This window comes from Heliangelus exortis, chromosome 25 (assembly GCF_036169615.1).
Source record: "Heliangelus exortis chromosome 25, bHelExo1.hap1, whole genome shotgun sequence".
Classification (NCBI taxonomy): domain Eukaryota; kingdom Metazoa; phylum Chordata; class Aves; order Apodiformes; family Trochilidae; genus Heliangelus; species Heliangelus exortis.
The window spans coordinates 784514-808982 of NC_092446.1; the positions used below are offsets into that span (position 1 = coordinate 784514).

At 42.9% G+C, this 24469-nt stretch overlaps 1 protein-coding gene across 4 annotated transcripts; it reads left to right on the top strand.

Moving 5' to 3' along the window:
* The first annotated feature begins 12 nt into the window (after positions 1-12).
* On the top strand, positions 13-18923 carry ST7L (suppression of tumorigenicity 7 like). 4 transcript variants are annotated; one of them, XM_071768803.1, is made up of 17 exons: positions 13-286; positions 862-944; positions 1835-1994; positions 2258-2312; positions 2952-3067; positions 4655-4733; positions 5403-5557; positions 5935-6032; positions 6380-6494; positions 7596-7668; positions 8314-8416; positions 11490-11640; positions 11782-11874; positions 14423-14562; positions 14924-14984; positions 18108-18175; positions 18398-18923. In XM_071768803.1, exons 1-17 carry the CDS (start codon positions 100-102, stop codon positions 18476-18478), a joined length of 1818 nt encoding a protein of 605 aa, XP_071624904.1. In that variant the 5' UTR covers positions 13-99; the 3' UTR covers positions 18479-18923. The 4 variants fall into 4 exon arrangements, with proteins under 4 accessions (XP_071624904.1, XP_071624905.1, XP_071624906.1 ...); XM_071768806.1 differs by having other exon boundaries at positions 23-286; positions 14924-15002; XM_071768805.1 differs by lacking the exon at positions 14924-14984 and having other exon boundaries at positions 18-286.
* Positions 18924-24469: the final 5546 nt, after the last annotated feature.

The window sequence follows — 24469 nt, forward strand, 5'->3', positions numbered from 1 at the left end:
GTGACGGGCCTGGGGAGCGGGCTGCCCGCGCCGTCGGAGCCTTCCCGCCCCGCCCCGCCCGCCGTCACGCCCCTGTCCCGGCGGCCCCCGGTAGCGGCCATGGCGGATGGCGGCGGCAACGCGCGGGGGGCACCGAGCCCCGGGGTGCTGAGGCGATGGGAGCGGCTGCGGGCGGCGGCGGCGGCGGCGCCCTGGGCCCGGGGGCTGCTGGCGGTGGCCGCCGGGCTCGGCCTCTGCTACGCGGTGCTGCGGGTGCCGCTGCGGGTCCGGGACAGCCTGGCGGGCGGTGAGACGGAGCTGCGGGCCGGGGCTGCGGGCTGTGCCCGTGCGGGGCTGTGCCTCTGGCGGGGGAGCTGCGTGAACCCGGGTCACCGCGGCGGGGAGCGGGCCCGCTGCCCTGGGCCGGCCCGGTGACCGAGCCGCGGTGCGGGTTGGGTCAGAACCGCGGGCAGGGCAGCCCTGGACAGGGCCCAAGTCCCGAAGGAGCGGCTGTGGCACGAGTGTGTGCAGAGCACCGGGTGTGAACCCACATCGGGACGGTTCCGTTCTGCGTTAAAATGAAATAATCCCGGGAATGGGTTTGTTGGCGTCCAGCAGGCAGAGTGCGGCTGAAACCCGCAGCTGCTTGGAGCAGGGTCTGACACCGGATTGTTTGGGTCGGGTACAGAACCGAATTCACTGCCACAGTTATGAGAGGAAAATCAGAGATGGAAAGGATTCTCTAACAAAGTAATGTTACCTGTAAGGTTTCTAGCGATATGTTATATTTTTGCATAATATTTGATACAACATCGTTTAATTAAGAGCTGTTTGTGTTTTCAGTTCTGCCTGTTAAATCTTTGGTTTTGTTTCTCTTTACAGTGACTGTGTTCCTAAGCACTTTGACTCCAAAATTCTACTTTGCTCTTACAGTGACTTCATCTTTTATATCTGGACTGATATTTGTAAGTAGTGCAATTTTTTTTTTTTAACCAATTCCAGCACCTCTGGGATTCTTTCACTAGGGGTAAATGCAATTGGCTTTTTTTGATCAGACTCTAGAGGGTGCCTTTGCACTAGGAAGGAACTCGTTACTTTGCAGCTTTTCTGATGTGTTATATCCACTCTTGCTGTGTATGTTGTACATTGAGTTTAATCTATGGAAAATAACATGTACCTGTTTTCAAAAAGCCAGTCCTCTTTTCAGGAGGTCTGTGTCCACACGGGTGTGTACATACATGTCTGTATATATGTTTATAAAAGGCATGAACTATCCATGCAAGCACTGCATGACAACACTGAGATTTTTATCTTTTTTTAAGATAAGAGTTCAGCTTCCAACAGTTATTTCTGGGGGGCTTTTGTGCCAGTCATTCAACTCATCCTCAGATGAGTGTGCACAGACTGTGCTGGCTTTGCACCAAAGCCACACTTGCACTGTCAGTTCTGCCAGCACAGCTCTGTCTGCTCTGGCAATCATCTGCTCTGCAATCACTGCAAACAATCCTTTGGGTTAATCCTTATTTTCAGTATAAAAAGCTAAGGAACGTATCTCTTCTCATCGATTAAACCTGTTTACAAGAATGTTAAAAATCTGTTTCTTAATAGAAAGGGGTGATTTCATTTTTGAAGGTACCTTTTAGAAAACCAACAATGTTTTTGTGAGGCAAGAAACCACTCGTTTGCTGTGAGCAGCGTCGCTTGGGTTTTGATTGAAAGATTTGAGGGAAAGTCATAAAAGAAGAAGGATCTTACTTGCCATAGGCCTTTTGTGTAGGTTTTATGGGTTTGCCCTTGTTGATATTGGAAGGGTGTTGCCTCAGGAAATTCCTGGTGCTTTCTTCTCCCCTGGCAGGTGTTTGAGTGGTGGCATTTCCGAAAGTACGGCACGTCCTTCATCGAGCAGGTTTCTGTCAGCCACCTCAGGCCCCTGATTGGGGGGGTGGAGAGCAGCCCTGCAGCCCCTGCTGCCTTCTCAGCTGGAGAGAGTGAGAGCAGCAGGCAGAACATGCCAGGTGAGTGTTCATGTGTCCTAGGAGCTTTCCTCAAGCTCCAAGGAGGCTGGCTTAGATGAGCTGGCTTTTCAATGGCTTTGACTCTGCATTAGTGCTTGTAGCAGCTGGGGGAAGGCCAACATTTTACAATGTATTTCTTTAATAATAGTAAGGATAAAGTAATAATGAATCTTTGATCTAAAATTAAATTAGAAAATCTATCACACATTTAGCTAAAACTGTTCCAGTAAGATCAGACATTTGTTACTTTTTTTTTTTTTCAGAGTGCAAAGTGTGGCGAAATCCTCTCAATCTTTTCAGAGGGGCAGAGTATAGCAGGTATTAATTATCTTATTTTCCATTGCCTATTGCTAAAGCTAATGGTGAGAGTACACATGGCTTCTTCATACTGCTTGCTCTAATAACATGGGGAGACAGATGAGATTTGTAAGGTGGTAGGGGTGATAGATGCCAATCCTATGTTTAAAAGGCATTTATCCAAGCTTTGGCACTTTTGGTGTTAAGAATGCAAATATTACTGTAACATCATCAGGTATTTTGAGAGCAAAGTAGGAAAAAAATATGCCCAGAATTACTTTCTTCCTCTTTTCAAAAACTTGAAAATTCATTTTCAGAGGTTTGCCAGTGATTCTGTATCTACATTCACTTCTGTTAAATTGTTGTGGCTGTGTTGTAAGTTTTGTGCTATTCTATAGGAAAAGCTGCTTCCAGGAAGCTAGTTCTCAAGTTGTTTAGAACTTTAGGATCAAAAAGATTGTTTTTAACCTCTGCAGAAAGGCCTCTGGCAACCTGTACAGATTATGGGATGGTAATACCTGAAAATTCCTGGCTAGGGGCTCCAGTCTCTTCATACAAATTTTCTGCAGTAGCTTTGGTTGTTCTGTGCATCAGATATCCCCTTTGGTATCAGCATGGCTACTTCTTAGCAGTGTCTTACTGAAATTTCTCCTGTTAAAGATACATGTGGGTGACTGGGAAGGAGCCTCTGACATACTATGACATGAATTTATCTGCTCAAGACCATCAGAACTTTTTCACGTGTGACACGGACGCCCTTCGCCCCTCAGATACAGGTACCAGCTGTGTGTGTGAGGGAGGGAGCTGCTGGAGAGGCTGGAGTGGGGATTTGTAATAGACTTTGTGTTAGCACAAGTTATGTCAATTATTTTGTGAAATTATGCCCTTTACTGCAAGGAGGAGGATTAATAGATGTATTTAGTGAAAAGATTTCTTTTTCCCCTTGTGTTCCCTCTGTTGACTGTGAGGCTGTCAGGATCCTGACATATTTCAAGATCTGGCACTTTTCAGCATGATACTGAAACCCTGGGCTGTATTCCCAACAGCCAAAGATGTGCTCTTCTTTTAAACCTTAGTAATGAGCAGTTCAGTCTCCAGATTTTTTTCATTGTGTCCCATGTGTTTGGTGCAGAAAATGTTCTCTACCTGGTTATTGTCAGACTAGGTGTGAACTATTGTCAGCCTGTCACCTTCTGGTTACTTGTCAGCTGGCTGTGACCTGCCTGATAAGAAGGATGTGTTTTTGTTTCACAAATGGAGTGTATTGTCTCACTTGTGAAGCCAAGAGTAATATTTCGTTTCCAAAAGAAAACTCCAACATTTTTCCACGTTATTCTTGCTGGACAGCAAAGGTTTTGTTCCAAAAGAAACATGTATAGGTTCTTCAGTTTTCTTATCATACTTGAGATAGGCCAGATATGGAACTCCATGAATGTAAGGTTTTGGAGTGCTTTCAGAGCTGTTACTTAGTATGAGAGCTACTAGTCCTGCACAGAAGAGGATAGCTACAGGAATGTATTTTCTTGGCTGTAAGCTGGTTTTTGAGCTGGGATTTCCATGTTTTCATAACAGAAATGTGATGGGGTCAGGTTTACAGTCATTGCATTGAACTTTTGTTTGCTCTTTATCTGACTGTAGTTCTGAATTCAAGTTGTAATTCAAATTACCCTTTTGAATAGATAGATTTCACCCTTTTTAATTGTCTCCTAGAACACTTTCTGATCAGGTGATGAATTGTTAAATTGTTGTAGTCTGTCTTATGTTGTGCCACTCAAATGTGCCTTGTAAATTTAAAAATAAATTACTTAACTCTTGATGATCTGGTAGTTGCCTAAATACTCCAGTATGAAACTACACCTGTGCAAGACACAGCTTACTCTGTCCCTGTTTTCTCTGAAGTTCTGTTTGAAAGCTTAAATCAAAATTCTGTGCAGGTCTGTCCAAGAACCTGTGTTTAACCATAGCTCCTGCCAAGCTTTCCACAAGTCTTGGGAAATGTTTCCAAAAATCTGTAGCAGTTTAGAAATTGTACATCTGCCTGGTTATGTAAGCTGTCTTTGCTCCTCGTGCAGGAGTTCTGAAGTGGTCAGTGAATAATCTCCCTGGTGCTGTTGTGTTCTCAAATTAAATTTGGGGCGTGATGAGAAGTTGCGAGATTCTGATGCTTGAGGTAGAAACTCATGCTGGAGTTAAAAGACCTGCTCACTCTTCCTTATAACAATCCTGTAGCAAACAGAAACTTGCAAAATGGAAGAGAGTGTTCCTGTGGAGCAGAGGGACAAGCAGCCAGCGTGTCCCCCTCTGGCTCCCAGGTGTCTTCCCCACCTCGGTCCCTCACCACCTCTCCAATGTTTTTGCAACAGTTATGCAGAAAGCCTGGCGAGAGAGGAACCCCCAAGCCCGGATTAAAGCAGCCTATCAAGCTTTGGAGTTGAACAATGAGTACGTTGAGAGTATAAAAGTGAAATTGCTGTATTTCTGGTGTGAATGATTAAGGGGAGTGATACTGAGCACACAATCAGCTTCGTGTTGCAATAATTCTGGTGAAGTTGCGCAGAGCTTAAGTGGAGCCTCGTGTCACTATGAGGGGTGCACACAGGGCTGTTAGTTGCACTGAAGTATTGAACTGTTCCATCAAAAAGTAGCTTTTATTCTCCCTTTATCTTGGGAGAGATTTTAAATCTTTGTAGCAGTAGCAGTAACAAATGAGAAGTATTACTTAAATGTGGAACAGTCTAAATTGATTATGAACTCACATGTGATCTGTTTTGTTTTGTAGTCTGGTTGTTTTTGTGCAGAACTCCTAGTTTTAAAAAATAAAAAACCCTCTCCAGACAATTGCCAGAACATTTGTAATATTTCAAGGAAAATAATTTGACTTACTGTTACAATTCTTTGTTTGTTTTTTTTTTTCTCCAAATGTGTGCTTTGTTTGTAAAATGGAAACGTTTCTGTTTTCTGACATCATTTGAACTCTAGTCAATATTTTGGTACTTTAATGTTGTGAATGTTTTGGTATTAAACATAAGTAAAAACTGCTCAATCCTGCTGCTTCCAGCACTCCTAAAAATGCATGTTTTGTCCCTTTGGTGGGGTTTTTCCTTGTTACAGTTGTGCCACTGCATATGTTCTCCTGGCTGAAGAAGAAGCAACAACTATTGTGGATGCTGAGAGGTATTTCAAACAGGCTCTGAAAGCAGGAGAAATGATTTACAGAAAGTCTCAGAACTGCCATTCCCAGAGTCCCCAGCATGAAGCACAGCTGAGTAAGCTCCTCTGAATCACATAAACTCTTGATTTTGTGTGAGCAAAAATGAAACACTAGTTACAATTCATGATTCTAATTTGATTCCCAGTTCAGTGAGGCTGTTCCCACTATTTTAGTCAGTAGTGTCAGTAGCACTTTCTTTTGTTCCACCCAACATTACTGAAAAATAGAATTTTTTGTCATTTGACCTGGTTAAAAGTTGCTGATTTGGGTCTAGATGGGCCTTGCTTAGGACAGCAGTAGGAATTATTTTGTGCTTTCACAAGTGGTTAGGAAAGAGGTTGTGGGGTTTTCTTGTGAGAAGTGTTGAGAGAGGGAGGGTGAGGTAAGGACTGAAACTGGTGGACTTATTTTTATTTTTGTCTTTTTAATCAGGAAGAGATACCAATGTATTGGTGTATGTGAAAAGGAGACTAGCTATGTGTGCAAGAAAACTTGGAAGAATACGAGAAGCAGTAAAAATGATGAGAGATGTAAGTAAAAAAAAAGTGAGCAACTCCTGGTTTTAGTCACATTGTCCAAATTGATCTTTAAAGTTGCTTCTTAGGCAACACACTATGGGAGGTGTGCAAATTGGGGCTGAGAGCATGTTGTATGAACCTCAGGATGCTTGTTTTATAGTGGATGGATGTAGGAAAAAAACAGTGCCTTGAAGGTAGAAACAATGTGATTCTTTTCATTCTGCCTACATGGCAGTTTCTAACTGAAAGAACAGAACACTGGAAAAGCTGACATTATTGTGCTGATTTGTAATAAGTATTTCAGGGGTTCAAGTGCAGTTTTGGATCTACCTAATTTGTTTCCCTTTCCTGATTTGCAGTTGATGAAAGAATTTCCACTTCTCAGCATGCTGAATATTCATGAAAACCTCCTGGAGGCACTGCTGGAGTTACAGGCTTATGCAGATGTCCAGGCAGTTTTAGCAAAGTATGATGGTAAGTGACCCAAATATTGGGAAGGGCTGTGTGATGTGGAGCAGAGCAGAGGGCAGGTGGCCACACTGTGCCTGCCCAAAAGCAGATCCCTGCCCGTGGTCTCAGCTCACTGACCAGATTCCCCTCACTGGTGATGAATAGGTGCTACCAAAGTATCAGAACTATGATATTCTTGCCCCAATACTGTGCCCTTGTGTGTGGCCACCCTAGCAGCCTGCTTCTGTTATTTGGCTGTCCTGTTACTTGGCTCTAAATTCTTAGTAATTTAACAAAACCATTTGCTCTTTTCCTGCTGCTTCTTTATTTTAACATCAGGAGTTGCAACACTTTCTTAAGAAAGGGTTGCTGATTCTTTTTCTAAGCATCTGGAAAAGTGAGTATGAGCTTCAAACTCTCTGCAGTGCCTCTGTGTTTTGCTTGACACGACAGCCAGACTTCTAGTAAGTGATGGACAAACCCAGGATGGGATTTACAAAAAAAGCAAGAGCCATCTGACTATACACAACATGGTACTTGGGAATTAGACCCTAGACTTTGTCTGCTTTTAAAGTAAACTTGTACTGTGGAGTGCTAACCTTCTAATCTATAATTGTCAGCTCAAACTTGGCCTCAGATATTCTACAAAACTTACAACTAATAGAATTTTTCCCCACAGAACTGAGAAAGAATGGAAAGTGCATTTTCATTAAAATTTGTCTACCTGTCTCCCTTGTAATTTTTTTTGTCAGCTTCTTGTCAGTTTCTCAGTGTTATGTAAAACTCTGTCTTAATGTAGTATTACAAAGTTGAGTAAAGATTAGAAGCTTATTTTAAACCTTCACAGGCTAATCCAGGAAAAACACATTGTTGTAAAGTGTGTAATTACACAAGGAAAAAATCACTCTTTACCAACTAACTGCAACTCCACGATTTTAGTCTGAGGCTGACTGGTGATCAGGAAAAGGCTGTGTGAAGAGTTCAGAGCTTCTCATCACAGCTGAAATGTCCCAGATGTTACATTCATTGTCTGCTCAAGTAAAATCTTTTAGCTCAAAGGGTGTGTGTTTAAAATGTTTGTCTTGCCTTAGAATCTTACAGCTTAATAATTTTATTCTATTATAGATATCAGTCTTCCAAAATCAGCAGCAATATGTTACACAGCAGCACTGTTAAAAGCCAGAGCTGTTTCAGAAAGGTAAGCAGGCACATTTGTGAGAGCAGTGGTTTGTTGCTAATCTTGAGTTGTGCTGTAAAATATGAACTAAAAAAGTCCAAATCTAGTAATTAGTAGTAACATTTCTAAGAGCAAGTTAAGTGTGTTTGTACATGAGTGTGTGTGGTTCAGTGTAACATAAAATTTCTCTTAAGCATCCCTGGATGCTTAATAAAGGTGAAGATGTTTTCTCAAGAGCCCATGTACCCACGTGCTTTTGTATCAGTGTTGTTTTCAGGGTCTTGTGATGTTCAGCCATGCTTTCTGGTGGGTTCTGGGTGGGTTGGGTGCAGGCTGTCTGGTTTCTCATGCTGGCATTTCACTTTATCCTGGTCTGTTTGCTCAGCTGATTGTGGCTCTGTCTTGAGTGGGTGATGTAGCAACCTTATGTAGGACTGGGCACTCAGATCCCTTATGTGACTGACATGAAGTTTCAAAAAGTTAAAGAGAACTTCATCATATGGGCATGGGTGGGATATGTAAATTAACATGAACATTTGTCTCTTAGAGGGGTTTGTTTATTGTTTTTGATAATCAGTCAATTTTTAATGAACTCCAATTTTGCAGTGCAAATAAACACCTGGTTAGCATTTATTACATTTGTTCAGCATGGCTTTTTCCCTTCAGGTTCTCCCCAGAAACTGCCTCTAAAAGAGGGCTCAGTACAGCAGAAATTAATGCTGTGGAAGCAATTCACAGAGCTGTGGAATTTAACCCTCATGTTCCAAAGGTAAGGTTATTTTATTTCATACTGACCACTTTGTATTGTCTTCTGGAAGAAGTCATGTTATGTTGTTGTCTCATTATTGGAGCCTTTCTAGACACATGTTTTCTTGAAATTGGTTATAACTACTGAGTTATACTCAGTACTGAGCTGTTAAACACACAAGAATTTATTTCGTAAATGGTGGACAGAATTAATTCTTTGCAATAGGTGATGGTAGAACATGGTTTCCTGCAAAAAAATTAAACTGAATTTTCTGACTCATTGGAAAATCCAGTAATGTATGAATGAAGGTCCTTTATTGGGTAAGGGGAAGCATTAATAAATGCAAATTTATATATTTAAACTCCCCAAAGTCAAATCAAGTTCTCTAAACAATAACCACTCATAGTATTTCAAAATAGTTTTTTTCTGCTCTGCTTCCAAGCATATCTCCAGAGCTCTGGTTATTGAAAGATCTACAGTCACTTATTTTCTTCATCCACATGTAAACAAGATTAAGAGTCAGTATTGCTACAGCCATTTAAAATGCCTGGCATTAATTTGAAGTGGCCAGGATACAGATTACACCGAGCACTGGCTACAAATAAAATCTTATGTTGCTTTTTACTGTACTGGTACTGGTGGTGCATTCAGTTTGAGACCCTGAGTGCAGAAGGTTGGCTTAGTCCTGGGCCTAATCCTCTGCAAATGATGATGGAGTCCGAGTGACTATTGCTGTGAAGGCTTGAATTATCCAGCTGCTCTGTTCTGTCTGCCTGTCCAATCCAATAGAATGTGCACTGAGAAAGCTAATTGCTGGGAGAAATTGCTGCTTGTGTGCATGACTGATCAAGAGCACAGCAAGTTCATTTCAGACAGTCTCAGACAGATTTTTCTTTAGCCTCTGCCTTTAGGGGCAGAAGATTATAACGCATTATCATTATCTGAGAGTTCTTTTATTTTCTATATCCTCCAGTTGTTTCAGGAGCCTCGTATACCTTTTTAAAGAAGTTAGATATTATTTCAAACAGGCTGTTTGCAAAAAAGGTTCCATAGTTCTACAGCCAATCACAGGAACCAATTCCAGGTTGCAAGTGATTTCATCTTATAATTGTATACCTATCCAGTCGCTTTCATTATTTTTTTTTTATTACAATACTGCTTTGAAACACCAATTTGTCAGATGGCAGGGCAGAATTTTATTTGTGCTGGCTGCCTAGAGCTCTGAAATGCTCCTTGTCAAAGCAAGGAGAAGTGAACAAGGGCACAAACAAGAGAAGTAACTTGGCTGGTGGGTAACAGTGGAGCAGTGGGGAAGTAAATCTGTTTTTTGAGTTTATCTATTCTGTCTCTTGGAGTAAAAATAAATGAGTATGTAATGTAGAAATGCCTTTGTTCTTGCAGCTGATGAAAGCAGTTGTCTTTGCACATAACATCATTTTGCATAAGGAAAATAAAATAATGTTTGTTTCTCTTTGTTCTGAGTTATGCTTTTACAAGGATGGGGTTTGTTTGGAAAGTTAGGAAGGCAAAAAAAATGGTACTCGAGCCATTCCAAATTAGAGATCTGTAGCTGCATTTGGAGGATGCATGAAGCAACCTTTCCCAGTCCTCATCTGGATATCCTTCCCATTTTTATTGTGTATAATCTTAAATCTGCAAAATCTGAGATGTTTTCAGTACTGATGCCTTGCCTGTTTTGTGGTTAAACAGGGATGTGAAAACCTGCCAGTCTGTGGGATTTTGATGTGGTGAGATGGGCACAGGGACAGCCAAGGCAGGAGCTGAGCAGGGGTTGTTGTGGCTGCTCTGGCATCGCCCACCCCGTGCTGGAATTCCCTGGCTCTGTGCACTGGGGGTGATGGCAGAGTGGGCACTGCAGAGCATCAGGAGTCAGGGCAGGGGTCAGATATTTGAGACCATTTTCCCACAGCAGCCCTGTGTGAGTGATCCTTTACTGTGTTAAAAAGGAAAAAAAAAATTTGGGAAAAAAAAAAAAAAAAATTGAAGAGGATTAGAGGGGATTAGCAAGAATATTACCCTCCAGAGTGCAGGCCCAAGGCACTAAGAGAAGAACCTAGCCAGGCAGTAAATGTGCTTTATTTGGCTGGGGCACAACCCCTCCTGCATTCCTTCAAGAACCTGAATGGGAAAAGTTAAGTCCTCAAACTGGATTAGTAAATAATCTCATAGTTTGTGGCATCTGCTGAAATAAATCGGTGAGTTGGCTGCATTCTTACACTTTGGGAGACAGTCAAAGGAATTGCCAGCTACATTGATCAAAGATGTGGATTAACTTTGGCTGTTATTGAATGAGACACTATATGCTAGCAGAGGACAACTCACAGGTAAATAGTGGAGCCAAAACTGTCATTTCATTCTTGTAAAAATTACTCATCTGCTTTTAAAAGCTAAGTTAAAATGAATACCTATCTTTTTTTTAATGTACCAAAAGAAAGCAAAATTGCCTCTCTTGTGTTTCAAGGGAAATGGAAAATGATTAATCCCTGTGCTCTTTGACCCTTCTGAGCATTGGCTATTCTGATGTAGGGAGAAGGCTGAATCTTAAAAAATATGAAATCAGAGATACTTTGTGGTAGTCCAGGAAAACCACATTAAAACAAGGTTTTCCTGAGTTTGGTTTATTATTCTTCCTTTGGCTGGCACACTGACACTTGCTGGTTTGCTGTTCATATGTGAGTGCTAACAAGCACTTAGCCTCCTACATTGAGCCTTTCAGTAATTAAATAATGAGCAAAAATACCATTGTTTCTGTCAGCCTGAGCTCACAGCTCATTTTTTTTGTACCCGCAGCATTACATGCAATGCATATTCCACAAGAATGTATTTTTATTTTGCCATACTAAAGAGGTTTTTCACACATGTTTTGTGTGTGAAAGCCCCAATTTCAGAGTCTGACAAGGTTGTGTTTTGCTGCTTTTCCCATCCCAGGCTGCTCATGCTGTGTCAGGAGGGGGCCAGAAGTCGGTCCCTGTGTGATGAGCTTAGCTGTGCCTCAAATGATAGCTTATGTTTCACAGTTAAAGACTTTGGAATATTCTGTGTAACCAAGTGTGCTTTCTGCTTTTACTCTCAGTATTTACTAGAAATGAAAAGCTTGGTGCTGCCTCCAGAGCATATTCTGAAGCGAGGGGACAGTGAGGCTGTAGCATATGCTTTTTTTCACCTTCAGCACTGGAAGAGGATAGAAGGGGCTCTAAATCTGCTGCACTGCACATGGGAAGGCAGTAAGTATCTCTCCTTGTTGTATTTTTTTCTGTACAGTAGACTAATCTCTCTGCCTTTATTCCCCTCCAGTGTGATTGTCTCTCTTTGTGAGAAGCCCTGGTCGCTTGGTTTAGATCTGATGCCACTCACTCTTTTTTCAGCATTTAGGATGATCCCATACCCATTAGAGAAAGGTCATCTTTTCTATCCCTACCCGAGCTGCACAGAGACAGCAGACAGAGAACTGTTGCCAAGTAAGTGGTTTCCAAGCAGTAATGATAATAAAACAGAAGCTAAGCACATGTGCAGTTTGTGGTATTCTCTATTTACCTTACTGTGATATTTTAGTTTGAGCTTCCTGTGAAGGGGGCTCAGCTATTTGTTGATGTCCCTCCCAAGCAGCCCTGAAGCACTTGGTGTGTGTGTGTGGTGAGTGTTGGCTTGGCTCTGGTAACCAGGTCCTGCAGAGATGAAGTCTGTGTGCAGTGCATTCAGGCTGGGTTTGGTCAGCTTTGGGAAAAACAAAACGGGTCCGTTCTTTAAATTACTTCTTTTGAAAGAAGCCATGGATTTGTCTCCTGCTCCTGAGGAGCTGTTTCCTTTCAACAAGGAATAAATCCATGGTTCCAGTCCTGCCTTCAGCAGAACCTGGCTGTGATCTTGCAGAACTCCTTGGTTCATCTCTAGTTTTGCTTTCTGTATTAATGTATTATGTACATGAATACATTATGAACATTTATTGCTTTCTGTCATTAATTCCTTGGTACACATGTGTCTGCTGCACAGTATTCCTGGAAATTTTTATCCATGTAGGTGTTTTTATGGATTTATACTAACACTTGACACTGAAAAGTAAGCCTTCTCCAGCTGCCCATTGCTTTGAGGCTACATGGTTTTTTTCTTTAGGTAAGGCAAAAAAATGATGGGCTGGTGCTCATCATATTTAGGAAAACAGTATTAATTTAGATTACAATTGGACTGCTAATTGCACATGTTAATAGAATTTCTTTGGGGGTAAGTGTCCACATCATGAAAAAATGCAAGTCCCATGGGACTGGAAAGGGCTACTGCAAAAGCACCAGCAGACCCACTGAGACCACAGCTGTGGAAAGGAAAACTACACATACATGTTTCTATTTAAAAGCCTGAAGTTATATTTAAAATGTGTAATTTAAATTTGCCCCCAGACTGTTTTAAATTACTCATTTCTCACTTATGCAGGATATTGCACAAGGAATTCCTTGGTTAGCAACTAACCCTAAATTGTAGACTTCCCAGCATAATTAAACACCAACACATGCAGATATTTCAACACGATCACTCGCGCATTCCTGTTATGTTTTAAATATAAAACTACCCATAAATAAATTCATCTTAACACTTTTATTGCAGTACTTCCTTGAGAAATCTTGGCACTTAATTTCTTAAAAATTTATCTGTTTAAAATAATGTTCACCAAATCAATGATTCAAAAATCTTGTGTTTGTCTGACTAGTAACAATTCTCAAGTGGCTGTGAAAGTATAGAATTATCTTTAGTTTATCTTATCTGTTTTGGATTTTATTTTAATTTTCCATGGCTGTCTGCATGTTGAGAAGGTGAACTGATATCTCTGGAATAGCATTAAATATCTCTGGGCATTAGACAGAGAACTCCTAATGTTCCACTTAGTTGTACTTCAAAACCATATACTTAAAAGCCAAACAAAACCCAAGCCTCCTCTTGCAATGGGAACTTTTGTGTGCTATCATTCAGAAACAGTGACTAGAATGTCTCTTTTCTCCTCAGGCCTCAGTTTAAAGAGGAATACAATTGTATTTCCTTGTTTTACAGAAGGGCTTGCTTAAGTTTTGAGATTTTTGTTAGGTTTTTAAAATTAGTTGTTAAGAAGTCTGCAGCTCTTTCATCATTACTTATATCTGTAGAAACTATTTTTTAATTCATTTAAAAGCCCTTTAAAATCACAGGATAAAAGTCAGAGCTGCAGGTATTCAGGGCCAGTAATTGCAAATTTCCCAAGCAGGTCCTCTGCTAGTAACCAGCAGTAGTGTCTCGAGTGCTGAAAGCTCCATATGCCAGCCCCTGGCCTGTCTAATCACCTTCTTTTGATTTTGTTACCAGAGATTGGAAATTGGAAGGAGCTGTTATGTACAGAATTTATAACCCAGTCCTGGTACTGTTTTCTTTGAGGTCTGCTCTGTCAGCTGCTCTGCAAAAATTAACTGTAGGCTACCAACCAGGAGTCTTGGAATAGTATTTAGAGCTACCTTGCATGTGTATATAACATGATGGTTGTTTTATACTTGCTGAGCTTATCCCAGGATGGGGAGATTTGCTGTGCCCTTCAGGTAACAGGATTAATGCTTCAGAGGATCAAAGCCACCTGAATTGTTTAAATTGGTGTAGGTAATTTTGGCAGCTTGTGAATAAAATAATAGGTACCAAAACCAAAGCCTGATGAAATGCCTGTGCAGTGAGAAAATCATGGAATCATGGGATCCTTTTGGTTGGAGAAGACCTTTAAGGAATATCAAGTCCAACAGTTAACCTTAGCACACTGCCAAGTTCACCACTAAGCCATGTCCCTAAGAGACTGAGAAGATGTAATGACTATCAATAATGAGCATTTATTGTAGGGGGAATTTTTTTATTTAAGTACAGGGGCCTAACGTGCTGTGCAACAGTCTTGAGCCTGCACGTACTCCTTCTGAAAATCTAGAGCAGAGTTGCAAGACTAAATAATTCAGAAACTGACAAATGTTGATAATCAAAAGTCAATATTCTTAATTTTTTTCCTTTCAGCATTTCATGAAGTCTCCGTTTACCCACAGAAGGAGCTTCCCTTTTTCATCCATTTCACAGCAGGCCTATGCTCCTTCTCTGCAATGCTTGCCCTGCTCACACACCAGTTTCCTGAGCTGATGGTCATTTTTGCTAAGGCTGTAAGTATTGTCTGTGTCAAGGGGTTTGCTTAGGTAACCTGGGGATCTGGGCGTTTTGAGGTCCCTGGTGAAGTAGGTTCTGGTTCCCATCTACTTTCTCCCTCTCTGCCCTGCTCTTTTTAGGGTTTCTTTGCCTTATCTATGAACATTGCTGCTGGCTGTAACCCTCTCATCTTTTCCTGGCCTCTGGAAGCTGTACTGACTGACTTGGACTGAGGGAGAAACTGCACAGGCAGCTTCCCCTCCCAACTCCTCAAGCAGCCATGCTGCATGTTTGGCCTTCATGGAACTGTGGATCTCATGCAGTAGAGCTGAGTGGCAAATAAAGAACTCTGAACTCTCAGTGAATCACTTTTTCTAGCTTTACTGGTCAAAAGAGAGGGTGGAAGGAGTTATGCTTTCTTGCTGCTGTAGTGCAGCAGGTAAGGGAGACCCAGGAGGTAAGGCTTTTTTCTTAAGAATACTTTGTTCCTAAGAGTGTTGGATTTGCTTGTGATTCTAGTCTGCAATGTCCAAATCATGCAGGTCTCAGAGTGGGGCCCCATTTCCACACAGTTCTGTTGATCTTTATGTTGGAAAATGCAGTTGGACATGCCAGTGACAAATTTCAGTGCTGCTTATAATTGGCTGGGTTCATAGTAACTGGGGTCTAACTATCTGCTTGATTAATTCTGTAAGGACTGCATTAGCAAAGTTGTATGATTTCCAAAGAGATACAAGGTCAAATGTTATGCTAACAAAGAATTGCTTGGTGAAGTTCTCTCTGCTGGGTTTCTTGTATCAAAAAAAAAAAAAAAAAAGACTGTACAAGTTAGTTGGCTTTGCATAATGGCATTTTGAATGTCAAGTGACATGTCCAAACATGTGGGGAAAAAACTCCCAGGGCCTGGGCATTTGGCAGTGTGTTTATTTCACTTACTTTCTATAGGAAAGGATGGATAATGTCTGTTCAGATTAGATGATCCAGGAGCATGCCTATTGCTGCCACCAACCTACTCACAGTGGTGACAGGCACAAAGGGGTTCTTGCTATTCTCTCTGCTAGTTTAATATTGGGAAAAGTGGGAACTTTTCTACATGAAAATCTGTTTACTGTGTATTTCACTATTTCCAGATTTTTTTCCATGATACTGTGTTTTCACTTAATTTGAGTTAATTAAGTTCTAGATGGGAGATACCCCGAGTGCTTTATTGTCAGGAAAAAGTGATACAAAATGTATTTCCAGCAAGTTGTTGAATTTCCAACAAATCTAGAGCACAGTTCTAGGGGTGATAATTGGAAAGTGTTGTGAATATGGAATTTTTCACTGTAAATCTCTGAGTGACTTAAATATGACTGCTTAGATTACATTTCAGTTGCTTCTTAATCAAACTGTTGTTTCCAGCAATTGGATCCACAGCAAGCTGCATGCCTCTAAAGGGTTTTAAGGAGTTGAATACCTTTCTATTGACTTGAAAAGTCTGAGTTTACATATTTTCATTTGTTAGTGCTTGAGTTTGTTTCCTCCCTAATAAATCACAGGGTAAGCCTTGGCAAATTGCTAAAACCATTCCAAGTGGCCAATAATCACAATGAAGCATTTACTGGTTCCAATGTATACAGTGTGATCCACTGGAGTGCTGGCAGGGTTCCTCTGGAGTGGTGCCCCAGGGAGTTTTCCTTGTGCTGCCCAGGTGGAAGGGGTTGTGGGCACTGGCAGCAACATTTAGCACTCACCCATCCAGTTAGAGCCAGCTGTGGCATACTGGTTCCCTTCAACTTGGACTTCTGATTTTCTTTGCCAAGGGGTGATGTACCCCATCAGCTGGTGAGGGCAGAGGAGCAGGAGGTGGCACAGAGCTCCCAGTGGCCTGCAGTATCAGCACCAGTGCCTGCACTGGGCAAGAGCTCAGCCTTGCTGTTTGTTCCAGTTATTTCTGATCTCTGTTCTTGATCATCAGAGGCAGCTCTGTTTCCTAAGTAGTTGCTGTTCAGAATTTTCTCAGTAAGTGACAGAAGGGAGGAGGTATGTGAAAGGGATGACAATAATTACACAGTTCAGTGAGCAAGCTGAAAAATACTCTGTTACATAAACCAACTTCTGTTGTGTCACAGAAACTGCAGACAAAAGGGTCTGATTATTTTTCCATTCAGTATAAATTTTTATTTTTTTATTAATTACATAGTTGGAGATCTGGGTGGCTGTATATCATCTTCCAAAAGTGCTGTTGCACAATTCCTTCTGTAATACCCTACAAAGACACTGAGAAGCTGCCTTCAAGAACACTGGAGATGCAGAGTGACAGCAGGCACTTTAAAATAGTCTGCTCAGAAGCTCCTGAAATCAGCTAACATGCTTACCTTCCAAGCAAATCAGTCCCATTTTGAAAGTCCAAACCTTATGCTACTGGAATAGACCTGTATTGGTTAATATTGAAGTATTGGAAAAGTATTGCAGCAGTGTTTCTGATGAATCCTACTGAGAACAACTCCCTTGTACAGGGAATTGGACAAAATCCTAAGTGCATATTCCAGATTGATATGGATCGCTTGGTATTTTCACAGCAAAGAAAGAAGTCATGAGACTTACATTAAAAATTGGCTAATTTTTATGATTCCAAGATTAAGAGAGAACATTTCTTGTCCTGGTTGTTCTGTAATTCCCTGTCCTCCTTTTCCTTCCTTTCCACTTTGATGGTAGCAGCCATCTAGAGAAGGTGAACAGGACTAAGCCCTGTCTGGCAGGCCCTGCTTTCTCTGCTCTGCTTTCTGGGCAAATCCCCCTACCACTTTCCCCAAAGCTCATTAAGTGAGACTGGAGAATTAACTTTTTAGCCAGCTGCTGAACTTTTCATATTTATAAACACTTGAGTCTTTTGCTTATCTAAGAGAAAATGTGCATAGTTTGGAGATGTGCACTTCCCTGCCAATGTGTAATGAGTGGTTCTACACTTCATAGAAAAAAAGCTTGAAGTTTCCTGTCACAGCTGAGCGTCAGTGCCAAGGGCAAAGGTTTCCTGCCTTGCTGATCTACATCTTAACTCATGCACTTCATGTGAAGGTGCCACACGGGCAGGGAAGAAGCTGGCTGCAGTGAAGGACTCCTGAGCTGCTGTGAATGTTATGGTTTAAAAGCCTTTTTACTGTAATATTTGGTGTTACGATAGAAGCCAGGAGGGCTAAAGGAAAACCCTCAAAGCAAATGAGTCCTGTGACTGCTGCCTGGTGAACAGAGGGTTTGTATGAGGATAACTCAAGTCCCAGCAGAATCCCTGGGGGATGGGTTGAGAAGCTGCAGGGGGGTTTGCATCTTTTGTTTTAGCCTAATCTTTATTTCTGGAGCCCTTCAAAGGGCATGGATCCTGTCTGGAAGCACAGGCTGGGCTTGCTGCATGCTCTGCTCAGTTTTCATGTTTCCTTCTGTGTTCTACAAACAATCCCTACTTGAATACCCAAGAAAGTCTGCTACCCTCCTCCCCACTCTGCTCAACAATGGGGCTCAGGGCAGCTGGAAGAGCTGCAGCACAGAGAAACAGTGTCCTAACCCCTCCTGCTCTTGTCCCCAGGTGCTGAGGGTGCTGTGGCCAGTGAGTGCTCCCAGTGTTCTGACCTCCAGCTGAGAGGACCAACCAGGGTGAGTGGACAAGGCTGGAGCCCTGGCTTTCCACATGGGGTTTTCCTTCTTGCACGTATCTTGACTAACATTTAATGATCTCTGCAAACCTGTTTCATGGTGTCAGCATCGAGGAGATCACAGCTCTGTTGCCTTGAGAGTGGTTTTGTGTTCATACTTCAAGCCTGTAAAAGGATATTGGTTTTGGAAGGGAGCTAATTTCTTGCTCTCTGTTTCTTCCAGTGCTTTGGGACTCTTCACCCTTCGGCTTCATTCTGGAAAATTCTGAGATCCTCCTTCTGTCCAGTCTCTGGCACTGGCTGACTGCAGTGTGACTGGGGTTTGCTGTCTGCAGTTTCCTTGTTCTCAGGAGCCTCACCCCACTGGTTAGCTGACCCCTAAGTGTGGGGACAAGGAAAGAGACTGTGCTGCTCAAATTGGTGTCTCTGACAGACTTCCATGTTGCTCATGGTGCTTCACATACAAATTTCTTCTTTGGCCTTAGTCTGTAATCATCTAAGAAAATAGTTTTTGTTGAGCAATGCCTTATTGCTCTCCTAATGGCTTGTACAACTGGAAGCTAATACTTCCTCTGTAAGTAAGGAGAGGATGTGAACTGAACAGATGTTTGGAGTATTGACACTTCCTTCTCAGCTGCAGATGCACCAGATGATTGGCTTAGAGTTAATTTTATAAGCCTTTTTCAAAATATTTGTTAACAGCAAAGTATGGTTCTGCTTTCTTTATTAAAAGGTTGCTGCTTAACACATTGAATTTGTTGATTTCTTAAGCATCTGTTTAGTATAGATTATAGTCTGCAAACAAAGATTTGTTTCTCCTTTGTAAGCTTGTGTTATGCAAGGAAACGATAGCAAAAACTCCTTTATTTCACATTGCTACTTTTTTAGATTTAGTTGTGCATCTGTCTTTCAAATTACTTTACCTTGAAGAACAGGATGATTTCTGAAACAGCCAAAAGTGACTGATGTCTGTATGGGAGTCTTTTTGGGAGACTGTTGAGGAAGCAGAGTCATGTTAGCTAAGGCTTCTTAGAAGTGGAAATGGTAAAAATAGCACAGGTTTGTGGATAAATGGTAATTCTGAGCATGTGAAAAGTTGTCAGTCACCTAATGTTTTACAGGTAAACACACATACTTAACCCATAATAACCAGGGAGATTTTACATCTTTAAACTTCACTGATCTTTGTGGAGGATTGATGTAAGCTGTGATGTTGGTGGCTTCTTTCAAAGGTGGTGTAAATTATTCTAGTTTCTAAATCCTGGATGGAATCAGATTGCTGTATTCTACTCTTTTCTGAAATAATACCTAAATTAACCAGTTACAGGTCAATTTACAGGTCTGTAATCTGTCTTGGTGCAGAAGATTGAGAATGACTTTTTTCCTTTTTTTAAATCCTTTACCTAATAAACCAAGTACTATGAGGAAGGCAGTCACCTGTGCATCTCATGTAAGTGTAGCTTGTTTGTAACTGTGGCTGAGAGGAAACACAGGTGTTCAGGTAGAAATTCCATTGTTACTCCTCACTGTATATTTCTATCAACTGGGATTTAATCCAAGTTAAATACTTGAATCCATTGAGGAGTCAAGAGGTGAGCCCTACAGAAAGGCACTACCAGATTTTTTTGAGTTGCCTAAGTACTAGCAGGTAATTCTTTCAACTTCCTTTCAGTGTATGGCACTGGGGCTGTTCCTCACTGTGGAATCACTGTGGTGATTAATAGATATGTTGTGTTCATGTAATTTCACATCTTGGTCCACAGGGGCCCATAAGGTAACCAACCTAATGCTTTTTAAAGTTGAACATTTTCCAGCATTTGTGTGGGGTTATAAATGAAGCACTGCCTCCCATGTATCATCCCAAGAGCTGCTTTCTTTCACTGTCCTCCCCTGACATAACTGTAACAGAAAGGGGATGGGCTTGTGCTGCAAGTAGAGCTGGCAGCAGTCAATGTAATGAAAATCTTCCTGTCTCCAGCAGCTCTTGGGAAGGAGGAGCTCAGAGTGATTTCCTGGTGGGATTGTTGCTGTATTGGAACCTGCTTTTGGCTCATAGGAGCAGGGACTTCACACCTCATCCCCATTATAGTGATACCATATCAAGCCACATGCAATTAAGTTGGATGCATATATATATTTATATTTGTTTTTAAATGGCAATTATGCCCAGGACAGATAAGCATTGATTGTTACCATTTCCCTGAAGCATGAATTTGGGTCACCTTAGAGCCATCGGGATGGCAAAAGCCTTTCCATGAGATCATTTGTGGTGTTGGGAGATGTCTTAAAAGTTTCGTTTCATTCAGAGCAGCCAGTGGAAGTCAAGAATCTCTAAAATCAGCACACGTTTGTATACCTGATGTTAATTTGTGTGTTTGTAAAATAGGGGAGTTACAGTCTCTCGTTTTTAGGCTGGATTTGAGTTTGGGTAGGATTTGGTTTGTTTGGTTTCTTGGTCCATGTTTGTCTCTTCATGTCCCAGCAGAATAGTTTTTTGATCAGAATGTCCTGGAAGAGGAATTCTGCATTTCTTCCTGCCAACCTTTTGCTTTTCCAGAAGTGATACCCAAAAAGAACAGGAAGGGAAGGGAAGAGGGGAGTGTTACTGCCTGTTGTAAGGCTGTTTGTGAGGCAATTGGGCAACTAAACTCCTGTGAATTTCCCATCTCACCACTGATTTTAATGAAAAACATCTAAAGGTCTTTGTGGATCAGGACTTCATGGATCAGGATCATTAGAACCCTGGTCACTGAGGCTGTGTGGACAAATCCATGGTGAGATGCTCACCCTGTGCCCTGGCTGCTGCACTGTTTGTCACAGGCTGGTTTCCTTCCCACATCTCCAGCACTGGCCAGGCTTGTTTATTCCCTGCTCCTCGTCCTGGAATTGTTGTGAGGGTGCCAAGGCTCATAGATCCATGGCTCTGAGCAAGGTTTAAAGGTCATAGTCAAGACCATTAATAACAAGGTGCAAACGGCTGGTTTATATGTAATGTGAAGCTTTTTACTTATTTCATTTTTGCACTTTGGGGGCTCTGTTTGCTTATGGAGCACTTGGTGTCTGGTACCTATTTAGGCTGAGAGCAGGCAATTGGGTTCCTTCAGGCCTTCAGAGGAATGCAGAAAATTGTTCTCTGGTGTTGTAATTCTGCTAGGATAACTGGAGCTTATTTGTCTCACTGCTTATTACATGCATACTTGTCTTGAGGTCCTCTTTTTTTTTTTTTTTTCTGAGAAACATTGGGTGAATCCCAAGGACCACAAGTGAGAGGAAGATTCCAGGGGGTGGGGGAGAGTGAAGTGCCTACACCTCTCTACAAACTGCATCATCCACCTCTGGTGCCAGCAGCCTGAAGAGGTTAAATATGGAGCAAACTCCCCCAGAGAAAAGGAGCCATACGTACAGGTCTTGTACAGACATAAATTAATTCTGCCTTTCCCCCTGCCCAGAGATGATACACGGAGGGGAGATGCACCTCCCAGACTCCTAAATATATGGGGTGTGTGGTTGGGAGCCATGTGGGGCTGTGCTGAGGCTTCAGCATGGGCCAGCTGTGGAGCTGGGAGCAGATGTGCAGTGGTGCAGAGCTCCTAGCAGAGGACAGTGTGGGGAGAGCAGGTGGGGCTCATGCTCTGCAGCCCCTGAGCAGTGCCCAGCTTGACTTGTTCTGCTGTTAACAAGGACAGACAGACAGACAGACTCCTCCCTTCTCGCTGTGCAGCTGTGGAGGTGTTGTGTGAGCTAATCTGATCTGCTTATGGCTCAGAAGTCTCCAATCATCAGGTAGCATTGACAAGAGCAGTTAAAGTGGGCTTCTGTGTACAGTCTTCTGTGGTCTGAATTCACCCAGCTTTTGATAAAGGTGGATGGAGAGGAAAGGCAGCTTTGTTTTCCAGCTCTGTCTCTATCACCCAGCCTCCCTTCCCCCTGCTGGAGCCTCCCCACGCCCCAGCCTGCAGCACTGGAGGAAGAAGATGGTGATCAGGGATGCTGCTCATGTGCTTGGAATTTTCCTAATATCCAGCTTCAACTATTGTGTTGTGCTTTGGGGTAGGCCCTTGGGTGAGTCTGGTCACTGGGGAACATGGGCTAACACAGCCACCCACCCTCACTGCATCACACAGGGTGCATTTGTGAAGAGGAGCCTGTTTCCCCACTGGGGATCCTCTTGCTTTGGCTATTGCTGCCCAGTGACATTTTCCTTCTCTGGTTGAACTGTGCAATCCTAGAGTGGCCTCATCAACTCACATCCCTCTCTTAACCTCTTGATTTCTTTTCTGCTCTGGCTGTAGGCTCTCATCAGCTATAAAGCAGTGTGACAGGGAATGTGCCTATTGCATTCTCCTGCATTGACTCATTGGCTGAGATTCCAGAGCAGTAACCCCCCTCTCCTGCTCACCAGAGCAGCCCTCTGTGACTCGGGAATAAGGGAAGGGAAAGCTCCCACACTCATCTTGACAGGTGATGCAAATGTCAGTGAAGTGCCCTGATAGATGTGTCCCAGAGAGCTGTGCCTGTCCCAGCACAGGAGCCTCACACCTCGGTCTGAACCTGATGGGGAACAGAAACAGCCCATGGCAGCACCTAGGACTGGGCTGTAGCTGAGCAGTGTGTGCTCTCTGCCCTGATGGCTCTCAAAATCTTGATCTTAAACTGCATCTCTCCAGGAAAACAGTGGTGCCACCTGGGCTAAGGTCTGCTCTCACAGTTTAGAAAGAGAAAACACCCTGATCCCGTGTTCCCAAAGTCTTCTGCCTCCTCCTGCCCAGAGTCTTTGGAGAAGGCAATTGATTCAGAAGCTCATTAGGCAATTAATTCTGCTCCTTGTCCTTGAGTTCAGACACACTTGCCTGGAGGACAACCAGATGATGATCTTGCATAAAAGGCTTCCTGCACGTTTTAGGCAGATCACTTACTTAACAGGGGCTTGTGAGAGGAGCCGGGTGTTCCCTGATGGGGCTGCAGCCTTCAAAAACGTTTCTAGATGGGAACCATCTGCTTGCTGAGGATGAGTGTGCTGGAGGGGAGCCTCAGTAGGGCTCATCTGTGGGAAGACAGAGACCACTCTGCATTCCCTGCAGCCCTGCACGTCATCTTACACAAGCACTGGGAGTTAGCTCCAGCTAACCAGTGTGTTTCTGCTTCCCAGGCACTGAGCTTTTGCTAATTGCTTGATAATAAACTAGGAGTCAGTGTGGTCTTGCATAGCCCTTTACAGAAGATATTCTCACCTCTTCTGTTGGGTAGGATTGAGCTTGCCAGGCTTCTCCAGGATGCCTCCTCCAAGTGCTTTGGTAACACTGGTACCTGCACCGAGGGTTTTTCCTCCTCTGATGCATCCCATTGTTCCCAGCCAACCTCTTCCCAGGAGTTTTCTCCTTTGTTTTAAAATGTTGATAATCTCCATTCAAAAAGAATATGTATTTTGGCAGCAGCCATTGATTAAGATGTCATTCATCTGGTGAGTCAACAGGTCTGCTACAGAGCAGCATCTCTGCTGGAAGACACCTCCCAGGGGTCCTCTGGAGAGGGACAGAGATTTACTGACAGCTGGCCCTGGGTCCCCAGGCTCTGGGTCCCTCTCAGCCCACAGAGTGTGTCCTGCTCCAGGAGGGAGGCCTGGATTGATTGCTGAGGGGGCAGCATTTTTTAAAAGTCTGTCGTAAATTGATGGTAGGTGGAGCAGTAATGAAGATAAATGAGGGAGCTCTCCCCAGCAGATTACCCTGCATGCTGATGGACATGGTGCTATGGCAGGCTTGGAATGCCTTCGGCATGGCTCAGACCTGCTCACCTGCCAGCATTCCTCAGCACAGCTGAGACGGAGCAAATCTTCAGGGAAATTGCCTTTTCTTGAAATTCAGAGGGCTCCAAAGGGCCTCCCAGGGGAACACCAGCTCGAGTGCAAGTTCTGCAAGAGCAGAGAGGGCAAAAGGTGCTGCTCAGCCCTCTCGTGCTCAGTCACTCTGGGATTCAGAAGGGAGAGGGCTTAATTCTGCAAGAAATGGGTCAGGCAGCAGGGAGGTGGGATTCCTGTAGCTGTGTTAAGGGCTCTGACAAAACATCACTTTTTTCCTTGGCTGTGGCTCTGTAGCAGCTCTGCTGGAGGTCCTTTTTCTGGGTGAGAATCTAGGTGTTCTGGCCCTGTGTAAGGTGCTCTCATCTGGCCTGTGGCAGACTTGTTTATATCCTTGAGCAGTTCTCAGCAAAGCAGTTTTCAAAGTTACTTTCTCTCAGGACCTAAACTAGTATTTCCTAGGGCAAATCTGTCCAGAGGTGCTCTTGGTGCAGTAGC

Coding starts and splice junctions, on each gene's coding strand:
- ST7L (XM_071768806.1), top strand. CDS start 100: ATGGCGGATGGCGGCGGCAACGCGCGGGGGGCACCGAGCCCCGGGGTG. Junction 4,734..5,402: donor GCTTTGGAGTTGAACAATGA/GTACGTTGAGAG, acceptor TCCTTGTTACAG/TTGTGCCACTGCATATGTTC. Junction 15,003..18,107: donor AGGTAAGGGAGACCCAGGAG/GTAAGGCTTTTT, acceptor TCTTGTCCCCAG/GTGCTGAGGGTGCTGTGGCC.